General features: G+C 50.1%; 1 protein-coding gene across 2 annotated transcripts in view; it reads right to left on the bottom strand.

Annotated features, from left to right (window-relative positions):
- Positions 1-13,856, bottom strand: part of NPHP1 (nephrocystin 1) — a 224,573-nt gene that overhangs the window by 170,865 nt on the left and 39,852 nt on the right. For both annotated transcript variants that reach the window (XM_075339427.1, XM_075339426.1), the window contains exon 4: positions 3,687-3,747. In XM_075339427.1, the coding sequence (XP_075195542.1) occupies positions 3,687-3,747 (61 nt within the window). The remainder of the gene's footprint in view (positions 1-3,686; positions 3,748-13,856) is intronic.

Here is a 13,856-nt window from a genome sequence, read left to right as displayed (position 1 = left end):
TGTAACCTTGATATTGTTGATATTTTTCAACAATTTTGGTTCTCAAATCCTTAAGCGGGCTTTACACGCTACGATATCGTTAATGATTTATCGTCGGGGTCACGGTGTTTGTGACGCACATCTGGCTTCATTAACGATATCGTAGTGTGTGACCCTTATGAGCGACCTAAAACGATCGCAAAAAGCGGCCACAAATCGTTTGCCGCGGAGAGGTCGTCCTGAAACAAAAAAATCGTCTTCTGTTTATTAACCATGTTGTTCCTCGTTCTTGCGGCAGCACACATCGCTGGAGCGACGAACATCTCCTTACCTGCCTCCACCGACAATGCGGAAGGAAGGAGGTGGGCGGGATGTTATGTCCTGCTCATCTCCGCCCCTCCGCTTCTATTGGACGCCTGCCGTGTGACATCGCTGTGACGCCGCACAAACCGCTCCCTTAGAAAGGAGGCGGTTGGCCGGCCAGAGCGACGTTGCAGAGCTGGTATGTGCGTGTGACGCTGCCGTAGCGATAATGTTCGCTACGGCAGTGATTACACAATATCGCACATACGACGGGGGCGGGTGTTATCGCGCTCGTCATCGCTAGCCGATGCTGGCGATGTCGCAGCGTGTAAAGCCCGCTTTAGACAGTTCTTTTCCCTTTGTGTTCTCCATGCTTAGTGTGCCACACACAATGCAAAGATTGAGCCAACTTCTCTTTTTAGCTAGTTTCAGATGTGATATTAACATTGACCACACCTGTTACTTGCCACAGGCAAATTTGAATGAGCGTCACATGCTTGATACAAAATTCTTTACCCACTATTTTGAATAGAGGCAATAATTTTGTCAGGACCATTTTAGGGGTTTGGATTGCAATTATGTCCAATTTGCCTTTTTTTCTGTTTTTATTGTGTTGTTCCTATACACACATAAGAAACAAATATGTGTATAACAAAACATGTAATTGAAATAATTTTCTGGGTGAAATATTTCATTTTCTGGAACAATTTCAAGGGTGTCAACACTTTCAGCCATGACTGTAGCTCTGACATACACTGCAAATTGTTATGGGTGGAACGGCAACAACCGATCCAGCCAGGATGAGGATCCACTGGGCCATAGTTCATGGGCTTACCCCTGAATGGCGTGACTAAACAGCTACCTGATCTACTGTATAGCCTCTGGTAATGAGGTTAGGTTTTTACTGCAGGTAGCCACCAGGTACCACTGCAAGGCAGTCTCTGGATTACAGCCTTTACTGGAAAAGGATCAGGATATCCAGCAGGGTGGAAGCTGGTACATGAACAGATGGGAACGACCGGATACAGGAACAAAGGCTGGCACCAGGACATGGAAACAAATCCAGGATACAGGAACACAGGCTGGCACAGGACACAGACACGGATTCAGGAACACAGGCTGGCACCAGGACATGGATTCAGGATACAAGGTACAGAAACACAGGCTCAGGCTGAAGCCAGAAACCGGGAACCAGGAACAGGATCAGAAACTGAATCAGGAACTCAGGCATTGGATTGGAACCAAGAACAAAGTCAAAAACGGAATCATGAACTCAGGTATTGGGCTGGAACCAGGACCCAGGAATGGAATCAGAAACTCAGATATAGTGATGGAACCAGGAACAAAATCATGAATGGAATTGGAAGTCAGGCATCAAGCTGGAACCAGGAATGGAATCAGGAACTCAGGCAAAAATCGGGAACCAAGAACTGCATCAGGAACGGAATGGGAACTCCGGCATCGGGCTGGAGCCGGGATCTCAGGCATCGGGCTGCAACTAGGAATGGAATCAGTAAAGCAATTGGAACTCAGGCATTGGCTTCAACCAGGAACGGAACAGAGCAGGATACTGGAGCAGGTTCAGGCACTCAGAAAGGACTTGGGTACAGAATCAGGAACAGATTAGGGGAGCTCCAAATCTGGAATAGGATCCAAGGACCAGACAATGAGCTTGCAGCCATAAAATATACTGACTATAAGAAACAATGTTGCAAAGCACCTTCCAATAGGGCAGGGTGCCTTGAATAGCTGGTAGTCCCCAGCGATAAACTGAGAACACATCAGGTGTCACCTGGTACTCCCCAGTGATAGACTGGGAACAAAGAGGGACATAAAATCGTACTTCCCAGCATCAAGCAGGGAACACATCTAGTGTGCGCGCAACCAAAGCGCATGCCCAGGAAACCTACATGGAGAGCGCGAGACCTGAAAGCTGGGAGCGGTGGCGGGCAGAAAACCAAGGGCGAAGAGCGGTGTGGCGAGTATGTTGGCGTTGCTGACAATTAGTACAGGGAACGCTGGTGTTCATTGGGCTGACATATTTCAGCATACACTATTTTTTCATCTATAGAAAATATTGTAGTCTACTGCTCTGTTCCATTTAAAGTTATCCCACAAACAAACCTTAAACCTCATGGTAAACTTTTTTCTAACATGGGAGCCTATGCAGAATGCTGGAGGCACACGTCAGAAAATGATTGTGACATAGAGCGCTGACATACCCTGCAAGTTATATGTGAACTGACCCTAAAGCCCCCACCCGAAAGCTCAGTTCTATTGAATTGACTAGGGATACACTGTGTGTCAAGACAGGTGTAGCATTGTTTTTGAAAGAACATGTCCATGGTTTTCTAATTCTGAACAAAATTCTTTTAAAGTTCCTTTAGTCTTTTTATTAGTAACGTATGTTCAGGGTGTCGCTGTCTTCTCCCGATTTCAGCGCTGCTCTGGTCCTCTCTTGCATGATGTGACAACAGCTCTTTCTTGTCAGCTGACTCCATGGACCTTTGCTTTCTTACTTGTTGTAAGTCCATAAGAATCATGTTCTGAGTCTCACAAACTTACATTGAGAAAGTGACCTTCGATCCACACAGAAACATGGTTGTGAGCCGAGTGGTCACATCTGATCCCACAGAGCCCAGAAGCTGAAAACAGCAGCAGACAGCAACCGGTATGTTAATGCTCACACTGACTGAACATAAATCACAAATGGTGACATTAAAATAACACTATCATCTTATTTAAGTATTCCGCATTCATAACACCTCCCTTAATGGTGTTGTTCCATGAACAAAAGTCATTTTAATAAAAACATCTTTGAATAATAATAATAATAATTTCCACAATTGGATGTGTTTAAAAAAAATGTTCCTGTGCAGAGATAATTTTATAAATGTGTTCCTCGTATGTACTGTGTAATGGCCGTGTCTGACCATGGGAAGGGAGGAAGTAAAAAGTATACAGACAGGACAGCATGGGATCGCAAATTATTCTTTAGGGTACAACATTTTTTAAAAACAGGCAGGGAAATGCTTTATCTCACAAAAATAATCAGCTGTGATCCCGTGCTGTAATGCCTTTTTACTCTTTTGTGTCCTCCCCTCCCCAGGAGCTGTGGTATGATCAGACCATGTCCCTGTACGGTCAGACACAGTCATTACACAGAACATAGCAAGGACACATATATAAGATTATCTCCGCACAGGAACATTTTTTTTAAACATATCCAATTGTATACATTTTTATTATTCCAAGGTTTATTGATTAAAATCAATTTTACAATTAACTTTACTTGTGGGAAAACTCCGTTAACGGAGTTGCAGTAATAAACTTCATAATGAGAATGTTATACAAAATAACATGTAATACTCCCAAGCTTCTAATACAGAATAGATTTTGCCTACCTTTTTCAGTCCCTGAAGAGCTTCTCTGTTTTTTTGGACTAAATTCTTAAGATGAACACATCTAAAAGAGAATAATTAACATATAATTTAACAACTCAAAGTAAAAACACTTCAAACGCAAGTGTTTCCTAAAGTCAAACTGGATTTGATCATATCAACCAACATAGATTCCAAAAAATTGGCGCCTGCTCCCCCAATGTTGGTGGAAAGGCGAAATTAAGAGATTAAGAGTAGACACGTTTTATTGCTCCAATTGGCTATGCTGTAGTGTGATTGAGTATGACCTGCAAATCCCCACTGGCAATAATACTGGTTACCTGGAAAACACAGGTCAACAGCCTGAAAGGATTTGTCCGATGTCGCTCACTTCCTTAGTTGGTGGCGAGCGACGTGATGACTTCACGAATACACATACATTCCATTATGCATGCACGATCAACAGGTATCATGAACCTGTCCTATAGGTAGTCTGCACTCGACAAACCCTTTCATTTTCTTTGGACTTTCCCTATTATAGTTAGAAGAGAGTTTAGCTATAGTTCGGTGATCACAAGTTGCCCAAAAGCTGGGACTCCCACAGATTAGCTATAATTTTGGGGGAAATACAGTATGTGTTTAAGTGCCCTTCAGGAAGATCCAAAAGAAACAGAAGCATTGCACGTTTCCCATTGAAATCAATAAATTTTATCTCATTCTCTGGAGTGAGAGACACCCAATGTTGGCGCTCTTTTCTCTGACTTATGGATGAAGATGAAGAGTCCTAGATGGGAGACTACGCTCTATAAATTTAGCATCCACTACAGAGTATAAGAAAAAAAAAATTCTAAACCAGACAACAAATTTAAAAGGGGTTTTCCAGCAGGTAAAGAAGGATTTTTGTGTACTCACCGTAAAATCTCTTTCTCTGAGTCTTCATTGGGGGACACAGGACAGTGGTATGCTGCTGTGACTAGGAGGCTGACACTAAGTAGACAAAAAAGGTTAGCTCCTCCCTAGCAGTGTACACCCTGAGCCGGAGGCGGACTTAAATCAGTTTAGTGCACAAGCAGTAGGAGGAGAACAAAAACACAACCATACATAAGACAAGGTAATAACCTCAACAAAGTAGCCGTGCGACCCGAGTCCAGGGAACACGGGCCACTGAGATAGACAGTCAATATGTAACAAAACAAGCAGGGTGGGTGCTGTGTCCCCCAATGAAGACTCAGAGAAAAAGATTTTACGGTGAGTACACAAAAATCCTTCTCTTTCGTTTCATTGGGGCACACAGGACCGTGGGACGTCCAAAAGCAGTCCCTGGGTGGGGAGCGGCAAGCCCCGCGGCTAGGAAGGAAAACGGCCTCCCTCGGCGGGCTTGCCTAAGAAGTGAATGTACCCGCCTTGTACAGGTGTGCTACTGCCACCTGCAAAAGCTATTTCCCAAGACTGGCCTCTGCCGATACTTGGGTGTGAACCTGGTAGAAGTTGTTAAAGGAATGCAGACTAGACCAGGTGGCGGTGCTACGGACCTGGTCGGCCAAAAAGGTTCCCACTGCACTAGTAGAGTGCGCCTTTACTGCCCGTGTTGGAGATCTGTCTTTTATCCAAGAGGCCTCGGAAATGGCGGAACGGATCCATCTGGCAATTGAGGCCCTGGGTATCAGCATGTCCCTTTTGGGTCCGGATGGGATGATGAACAGCACGACCGTTTTACGGGAAGGTGCGGTCCTGTAGGCACAGAGTGTGAGGGCTCACACCAGGTCCAGAGTATGGAAGACCTTCTTGAGGCTTTGAGAAGGACCAGGACCGGAGGACAGAGAAAACAAACTCCTCATTTGACTGGAATGGCGAGAGTGCCCTAGGCAGAAGGGAGGGAGCCGTCCCGAGCACGACCTTGTCCGGAAGACAAATCCGAAAAGGGGTAAACCCTTTAGCTCTGACGTTCTTCGCAGAGAAGTGATGGCAACGAGGAACACCACTCTTCCACAACCGGTGAGAAGGAAGAAATCTCGAACGGTGCAAACGGTGGACCTTGAAGCAAATCCAGCCCTAGCATAAGATCCCACAGTTCTAGTGGCCGATGATACGGCGGAGCTGGATGGACAAATCCCTGAATGAAGGCCTTGATCCATGGACGAGAAGCGAGAGACTTCTGAAACAGGATTGACAGAGCCGACACTTGGCTTTTTAAGTGTGGAGAATGTGAGACTCGCATCTAGACCTGCCTTGATGGGAGGGAGAAGAGATGCTGTGTTCTTCAGACCACCGAAGGAAGAACGCTCCCCGTGCGGTAGTGGATTCTCGCAGAAGATAGAAACCTGACTGTAATCATTGTCTGTATTAAGTATGTCGAAAAGCCTACCTGACGTATTACCCAGGATACAGTTGCCAAACTGTCATATTCTTGGACCTCCGGGTTCTCGTAGGAGAGAGAGAGGGAGAGAAGGCTCTGCCAACAAGGAGCTGGACGGTCTGGAAGGCGTCCCGGGAGGACAGCGTGGGTCCTGAAGAAGTTCCGCGAACCATGCTAGTCTGGGCCTCTCTGGAGCCATTAGAATGGCTGGAAATCCTTCCGCCCTGATGTTCTTAAGAACCTTTGGGATCAGGGGCCGCAGTGGGAGAAAGTACGGGGGCCTGCACTGGGTCCACACATCGACCCCTAGCGGCAGGTGGTCGTGGTAGCCCGCGATGAACCATGGAACCTGCCAGTCGAATCGGGAGGTCATTTGGACCACCTTCGGAGTCTTTTATCTGCCGCCGATCTGGTTGAGGCTTTCCTTGTTGAGGGACCATTTGCTTGAAGCGAGGACTTCCTGCTAGGTAGGCGTCTTGAATGTCCCGCAACGTCAGAACCTCACCGACTTCAATGGAGGTGAACACGGAGCGGAGGAGCTCCATGCAAAATGCTCGAGATCTCACGGACCTGCTAGAAAAACTCCGGGTCGAGGAGGGTGCGGACAGAGCCGACCCTCTTGGGGACCACAAGAGACTGCAATAAAAACCGCTGGAAAAGTTCTGATGGCGGGACTGTTGCCACAAGTCCAAAGTGGAGGAAAGACCCCATGGAGGGGAGGAACACGCGCCCACGCATGGGAGACTCAGGAGGGCGAGAACGGAAACAACGTCATGTGGCAATGAATAAAATCTATTTCGTAGTCTGAGACTGATCTCTCTGACCTAGGATCTGCCTCTAATGGGAGGTAGATCTGCTGGAGGGGGACAGAAGCTCCCCAACTAGACTGGTGCAACGGTCCGCAGACCGCAAGTCATTTGGAGAAGGGGCGCTGAGACCTGGAAGTGGACTTCGTGGACTAGTGGGGACGCGAACGCCAGGAGGGATTGGTCATAAAAGACGGGGCCCCCTTGACCCTCCGAGGGGAGTATGTTTTTTGAGGATAAGTAGTTCCGGACGGCTTGGGCCGAAAATAGGGAGGAAAAGTACTCTTTTCTCCCGTAGCCTCAGAGATCAGTTGGACTAGCCTAGGTCCTAAAAGGCGCTCCCCTAAAATGGAGGGGAAGCCAGCTACCCTCAGAAGCCAGATCCGCGTTCCAGGTCCTGAGCCTGAGGGCTCGGCGGATAGCTACACTGTTGCAGGGACCTGGGCCGCTCCATTGGCAGGCGCCAGGGCTGCGTAGCGAAGGTACTCACCCGCGAGTGTGATCTGCGATGAGATGTTAGCCAGTTCCGGAACGGCAGAGAAGGCACAGAGTCCATGCGCAGCATGTCCGTCCAGGACATAGCGGCTTCGCAACCCAAACCAAGGCAAGGACCGGGGAAAGGGAAGTTCCTGATGGCTCGAAGGCAGAGCGGGCCCACCTGTGCATGGTACGGTCTGTGGAGTCCTTGAGAGACGCACTGTTAGGAGTGAGAAGTCAGGCGGGAGCTGGCGGTCTGACCACAGGGGAGTCTGCCCATTCTTCTCGGAGCCCTTCAGAGAAGGGATAATGTAAAGAAGGGAATTTTGTTTACTTACCGTAAATTCCTTTTCTTCTAGCTCCAATTGGGAGACCCAGACAATTGGGTGTATAGCTATTGCCTCTGGAGGCCACACAAAGTATTACACTTAAAAGTGTAAGGCCCCTCCCCTTCTGGCTATACACCCCCAGTGGGATCACTGGCTCACCAGTTTTAGTGCCAAAGCAAGAAGGAGGAAAGCCAATAACTGGTTTAAAGACCAATTCAATCCGAGGAAACATCGGAGAACTGAACCATACCACATGAACAACATGTGTACCCGAAAAAACAGAAAAACCCCGAGAAAACAGGGCGGGTGCTGGGTCTCCCAATTGGAGCTAGAAGAAAAGGAATTTACGGTAAGTAAACAAAATTCCCTTCTTCTTTGTCGCTCCATTGGGAGACCCAGACAATTGGGATGTCCAAAAGCAATCCCTGGGTGGGTAAAAGAATACCTCATGATAGGGCCGTCAAACGGCCCTCTCCTACAGGTGGCCAACCGCCGCCTGAATGACTTATCTACCTAGGCTGGCGTCTGCCGAAGCGTAGGTATGCATCTGATAATGCTTGGTAAAAGTAAGTAGACTCGACCAGGTGGGTGCCTGACACACCTGCTGAGCCGTAGCCTGGTGCCGTAATGCCCAGGATGCACCCACGGCTCTGGTAGAATGGGCCTTCGGCCTTGAGAGAACCAGAAGCCCAGTAGAACTGTAGGTTTCAAGAATTGGTTCCTCGATCCCCCGAGCAAGGGTGGATCTGGAAGCTTGCGACTGTTTACGCCGACCAGCGACAAGGACAAAGAGTGCATCCGGGTGGCGCAGGAGCGCCGTGCGGGAAGTAGAACCTGAGTGCTCTCACCAGAACCAACAGATGCAAATCTTTCTGAAATTGATGGACTGGACGAGGACACAAAGAAGGTGAGGTGATATCCTGATTGACATGAAAATGGGATACCACCTTAGGGAGAAATTCCGGAACCGGACGCAGAACTACCCTGTCCTGGTGAAGGACCAGGAAGAGAGTTTGTATAAGAGCGTTGCTAGCTCGGAAACTCTCCTAAGAGACGAGAACGTTAGTAGAAGGCCACTTCCCGTGAAAAACGGGAAGGGAGACATCCTTCAAAGGCTCGAAAGTCGGCATCTGGAGAGCAATTAGAACCTTGTTCAGATCTCAGGGCTCAAACAGCCGCTTGTACGGAGTGCTGAGAAGACAAACTCCCCGTAGGAACGTGCGTACCTGAGGAAGTCGTCGTTTCTGAAAAAAATACAGATAGCGCTGAGACTTGTCCCTAAAGGGAACTGAGCGACAACCCATTTTCCTACCTAGATTGCAGGAAGGAAGGAACATAGACGATGCAACCGGCCAGGGAGAAACACCCTGCGCCGAGCACCGAGATAAGAACATCTTCCACGTCCTGTGGTCAATCTTGGCGGACGTTGGTATGCTAGCCTGTCTCATGGTGGCAACCACGTCCAGAGGTAATCCTAACGACAGTAGGTTCCAGGACTCAATGCCACACCATCCGGTTGAGAGCCGTAGAATTCAAATGGAAGAATGGCCCTTGAGACAGCCAGTCTGATTGGTCTGGTAGTGCCCTCGGTTAGCGTACCGTGAGGCACCACAGAACCGAGTACCACAACATCCTCGGCCAATTTGTAGCGACGAGGATGGCGCGGCCGCAGTCGGTCTTGATCTAGCGCAGTACTCTGGGCAACAATGCCAGAGATGGCACCTAAGGGAGCTGGAACTGCGACCAATGCTGAACTAAGGCGTTTGCCGCCAGAGCTCGATGATTGTGAAACCGTGCCATGAAGCTGGCACATTGTTGTTGTGCCGTGACGCCATTAGATCGACGTCCGGCCTCTGTCAGCGGCGCCAGATCTCCTGAAACCCGTCCGGGTGAGGAGACCATACTCTTTCGGCCACACCTCAGCGACTTAGAAAGTCAGCTTCCTAGTTTCCACACTTGGGATGTGAATTGTGGATATGGTGGATGCCGTGTCATCCACCCACATCAAACCTGCCGGACTTCCTGGAAGGCTTGCCGGTTGCGCGTTCTTCCTTGGTGGCTGATGTATGCCACCGCTGTGGAGCTGTCCGACTGAAGTCGGATATGCTTGCTTTCCAATTGCTGTTGGAAGGTTTGTAGGGCAAGATACACTGCTCTGTGTCAAGAACATTGATCTGAAGAGTGGACTCTTGCTGAGTCCACGTACCCTGAGCGCTGTAGTGGAGAAAAACTGCTCCCCACCCTGATAGACTCGCGTCTGTCGTAACTATCGCCCAGGACGGGGATAGAAAGGACCTTCTTTTTGACCAAGAGGTGAGAAGAAGCCACCACCGTAGAGATTCCTTGGCCGCCTGAGAAAGAACGACGACTCTGTTGAGGGACGTCGACTCCTTGACCCATTGGCGGAGAATGTCCCATTGTAGTGGACGCAGTAAAACTGCGCGAAAGGAACTGCCTCCATTGCTACCATCTTACGTAGGAAGTGCATGAGGCGTCTCAATGTGTGCGGCTGGTTCTTAAAGAAGAGCTTGCAGCCCGTAGGAATGCTGTTTGTCTAGCGGCAGCTTCACTATCGCTGAGAGAGTAAGAAACTCTATGCCTAGATATGTTATCGATAGGGTCGGGGTCGGATCTGACTTTAAAAAGTTGATGATCCACCCAAAACTCTAGAGAGTCTCCAGCGCAACGTTCGGGCAGAGTTGGCATGTTTCCTAAGAGAGTGCCTTGACAAGTAGATCGTCTAAAAACGGGACCACAGAGTGACCCTGAGAGTGCAGGACTGTGACTACTGCTGCCCTGACCTTGGCGAAGACCAGTTGGACTGTCGCTAGCCGGAAGGTAGAGCTACGAACAGAAGGTGTTCGTTTCCTATAACGAAGCGTAGAAACGCTAGTGCTCTGGATCAATCGGCACGTGTGGATAAGCATCCTTGATGCCTAACGATGCTAGGAAATATCCTTGGGACCTTGAGGCGATGACATGGCGGAGGGATTCCATCCGGAACCGCCTGGTGTCCACGAGCTTGCTGAGCATTTTTAGATCCAGAACGGGACGGAACGGCCCGTTGTTATAGGTACCGCAAAGAATTTGGGGTAAACCGTGACCTTGTTCCTGAAGAGGAACGGGGGACATCACTCTTTCTGCCTATAGAGTGCACCCTGTTTGCAGAAGAGCAGCGGCCCGGCCGGGAGGTGTCATTGACCTATGGCAGCTAAATATCGCCAAGGCGGGAGAGCCTGCTACCGACCGAGGCCGCAAGTCATGAGGAAGCCGCCTTGGAAGCGGGTTTTCAGACTGTCGCTTTTTTGGGCGAGACTGAGCCCGCTAAGAATCTTAGCTCCTCTAATCCTTTTGAGTCCACATTGGACGAGGAAAAATGGGACCTGCCCGAGCCTCGAAAAAGCCGAAAACCCCGACTGCCTCTTGCTCTGTTGGGGTTTGTTGTGTCCGGGCTGAGGAAAGGATGAATCCTTACCTCTGGACTGTTTAATGGTTACATCCAACGCTCACCAAACAGTCGGTCAGCAGAAAAAGGCAACTGGTTAGGCAACCTTTTTTGGAAGCAGATCTGCCTTCCATTCACTTAACGCGTAGACCAGGCTCTGCTTAAAAACACGGAGTAGCGGAGGCTACCGCCGCACGGTTCGCAGAGTCCAGGACAACCTGAATCGCGTAAGAAACAAATGCAGACATTTGAGAGGTTAAGGATGCCACCTGCGGCACAGATGTACGTGTAACCGTATCAATCTGTGTAAGGCAAGCTGAAATAGCTTGGAGTGCCCCAAGGGAGAGAATGCCGGAGCCAACGCCGACAGCCTCATAGATGGCTTTCGACCAGAGATCCATCTGTCTGTCAGCAGCATCTTTGATTTTGCAGTTCCATCTCCCACTGCAACTATGGATCTAGCTACAAGCCTAGAGATTGGAGGATGCCGCTCGGGACATTGGGTCCTCCTTGACCAAGTCAGGGGACAGGGATAACATGTATCCTAAGCCGTTTGGGGAAGCGCATATCTGGATAAGCGTGGTGTTCCTGGACTGCCTCTCTGAAGGCAGAGTGGTCCAGAAAAATACGTGAAGCTGACTCCTCCACTGGAGGAGCTGTGAGAAATAACCCACATTCTATAGATGGACGCTATAAGATTATTTACTATGGCGTCACAATCAGGTGTATCCAGATTGAGAGCGGTCTCAGGATCAGAATCCTGAGCCGCTACTTCCGCCTCATTACACAGCGAGCCCTTCTGTTAGGACCCTGAGAAACCGAGGCCGCTGATAGCGAGCCCACTTAGGCTGTCTGGGACTGACGTCCTTGCAGAGCCGTGACTCTGGGATGCCTGTTAGTTATTCACACTGAGGGGGGCCATGGATCAGTGATTCAACAGTGCCCATATTGTGAGAGACATGTCCGGACTGCTAGGCTTCTAGTATCATAGCCATAGTCTCAGAAAAACTGTCAGTAAATACTGCAGACACCGTCCTCATCCCCTGGCCATTAGTGCATATAATGGGAGTCTATGTGACCTGCCGGCCGTATAGCCGTACATGCTGTACCAGCTGTATAGAAAAACATGTGGTTCTGCACTTTTGTTTTACACAGAGAATATGCTGATAACTCCTCCGCCTAATCCAGGAGGGTATATACAACGTGCGACCAAACAGTGCAATGTATATAGTACAAGCATATCTATAAGTGCACTTCTGCACTAGTGGGGTTAGCACCACAGGTGCTGCTTAACGCCTGTTACAGCGATTGTGTGACTATCAGAATGCCAGGGTCTTCCACACTTGTCTCTGTATCGTACAGAAACTGCACTAATGGCTGCCAGCGTCCTTGTAGAGAAGGAATCCGTGGGCGTGCCTGAGAAAGTGCGGGAATCCGGATTCACAGTGCACACAGTGAGAGGGGTGGAGTATGCAAAACATACTCCAGCTCTCAGCGCTGCTCTATGCAGCGTCACGCCCCTACCCTGACTGTCAGGGCTGTGGGCGGTAACGAAGGGAGACTAGGCCCAGAAGCCGGGGACTCGAGTTAACAGCGCGGCCGCCGTAAAAGCGCGGGCCGCGCTGAAGTCCCCGGCGCACCACAAGTGCCAGCCGCGCCGCCGTTACAGCGGCCGGCGCGACCGATTCATAAAAGTGGCCAGCGTCCCGCCCCTCTCCTGACTGGCAGGTCTGGGGGCGGGAACGAACGGAAGCAGGCCGCAAAAGCCGGGGACTCTAGTTATCAGCGCGGCCGCCGTAAAAGCGCGGGCCGCGCTGAAGTCCCCGGCGCACCACAAGTGCCAGCCGCGCCGCTGCCAGCGGCCGGCGCGACCGATTACTGGAAGCGGCCAGCGTCCCGCCCCTCTCCTGACTGGCAGGTCTGGGGGCGGGAACGAACGGAAACAGGCCGCAAAAGCCGGGGACTCTAGTTATCAGCGCGGCCGCCGTAAAAGCGCAGGCCGCGCTGAAGTCCCCGGCGCACTACAAGTGCCAGCCGCGCCGCAGTCCCAGCGGCCGGCGCGACCAGTTCCCATAAATGAGCCTGCTTCAGCTAAGCTGAATGAGGCCATGGCACAGGCGCCGCAGCGCTGATGTCCCCTGGCGCACTACAACACCCAGCATGCTGCGGTGTGAGCGCCAAATGCACGGGGACACAGAGTACCTTGAGGAAGCAGGGCCATGTCCCTGATGTACTCCGCTCCATCCAGCATCTTCTCCAGGGGCTGTAGATGGAGCACGGTCTCAGTGCCTGGAGACCGGTAAATCCCACTTCACCCAGAGCCCTGTAAAAAGGGATGGGGAAGGAATCAGCATGTGGGCTCCTGCCGCCGTACCCGCAATGGGTACCTCAACCTTACAAACACCTCCGACACAGTGGGGTGAGAAGGGAGCATGCTGGGGACACTATATGTGTCCTCTTTTCTTCCATCCGACATAGTCAGCAGCTGCTGCTGACTAAAAAGTGGAGCTATGCGTGGATGTGTTGCCTCCTTCGCACAAAGCACAAAACTGGTGAGCCAGTGATCCCACTGGGGGTGTATAGCCAGAAGGGGAGGGGCCTTACACTTTTAAGTGTAATACTTTGTGTGGCCTCCAGAGGCAATAGCTATACACCCAATTGTCTGGGTCTCCCAATGGAGCGACAAAGAAATAATGGACTTACCGCCGGTACATACCGTGACTGGCTGTTGCCTGTAGTTGCTTCGTAACTCAGCGAACTCATGATGGCCACTGAATGTGT

This window comes from Anomaloglossus baeobatrachus, chromosome 3, assembly GCF_048569485.1.
Source record: "Anomaloglossus baeobatrachus isolate aAnoBae1 chromosome 3, aAnoBae1.hap1, whole genome shotgun sequence".
Classification (NCBI taxonomy): domain Eukaryota; kingdom Metazoa; phylum Chordata; class Amphibia; order Anura; family Aromobatidae; genus Anomaloglossus; species Anomaloglossus baeobatrachus.
The sequence above is the reverse complement of the archived record's forward strand: the minus strand, read 5'-3'. Positions and strand labels throughout refer to the sequence as shown.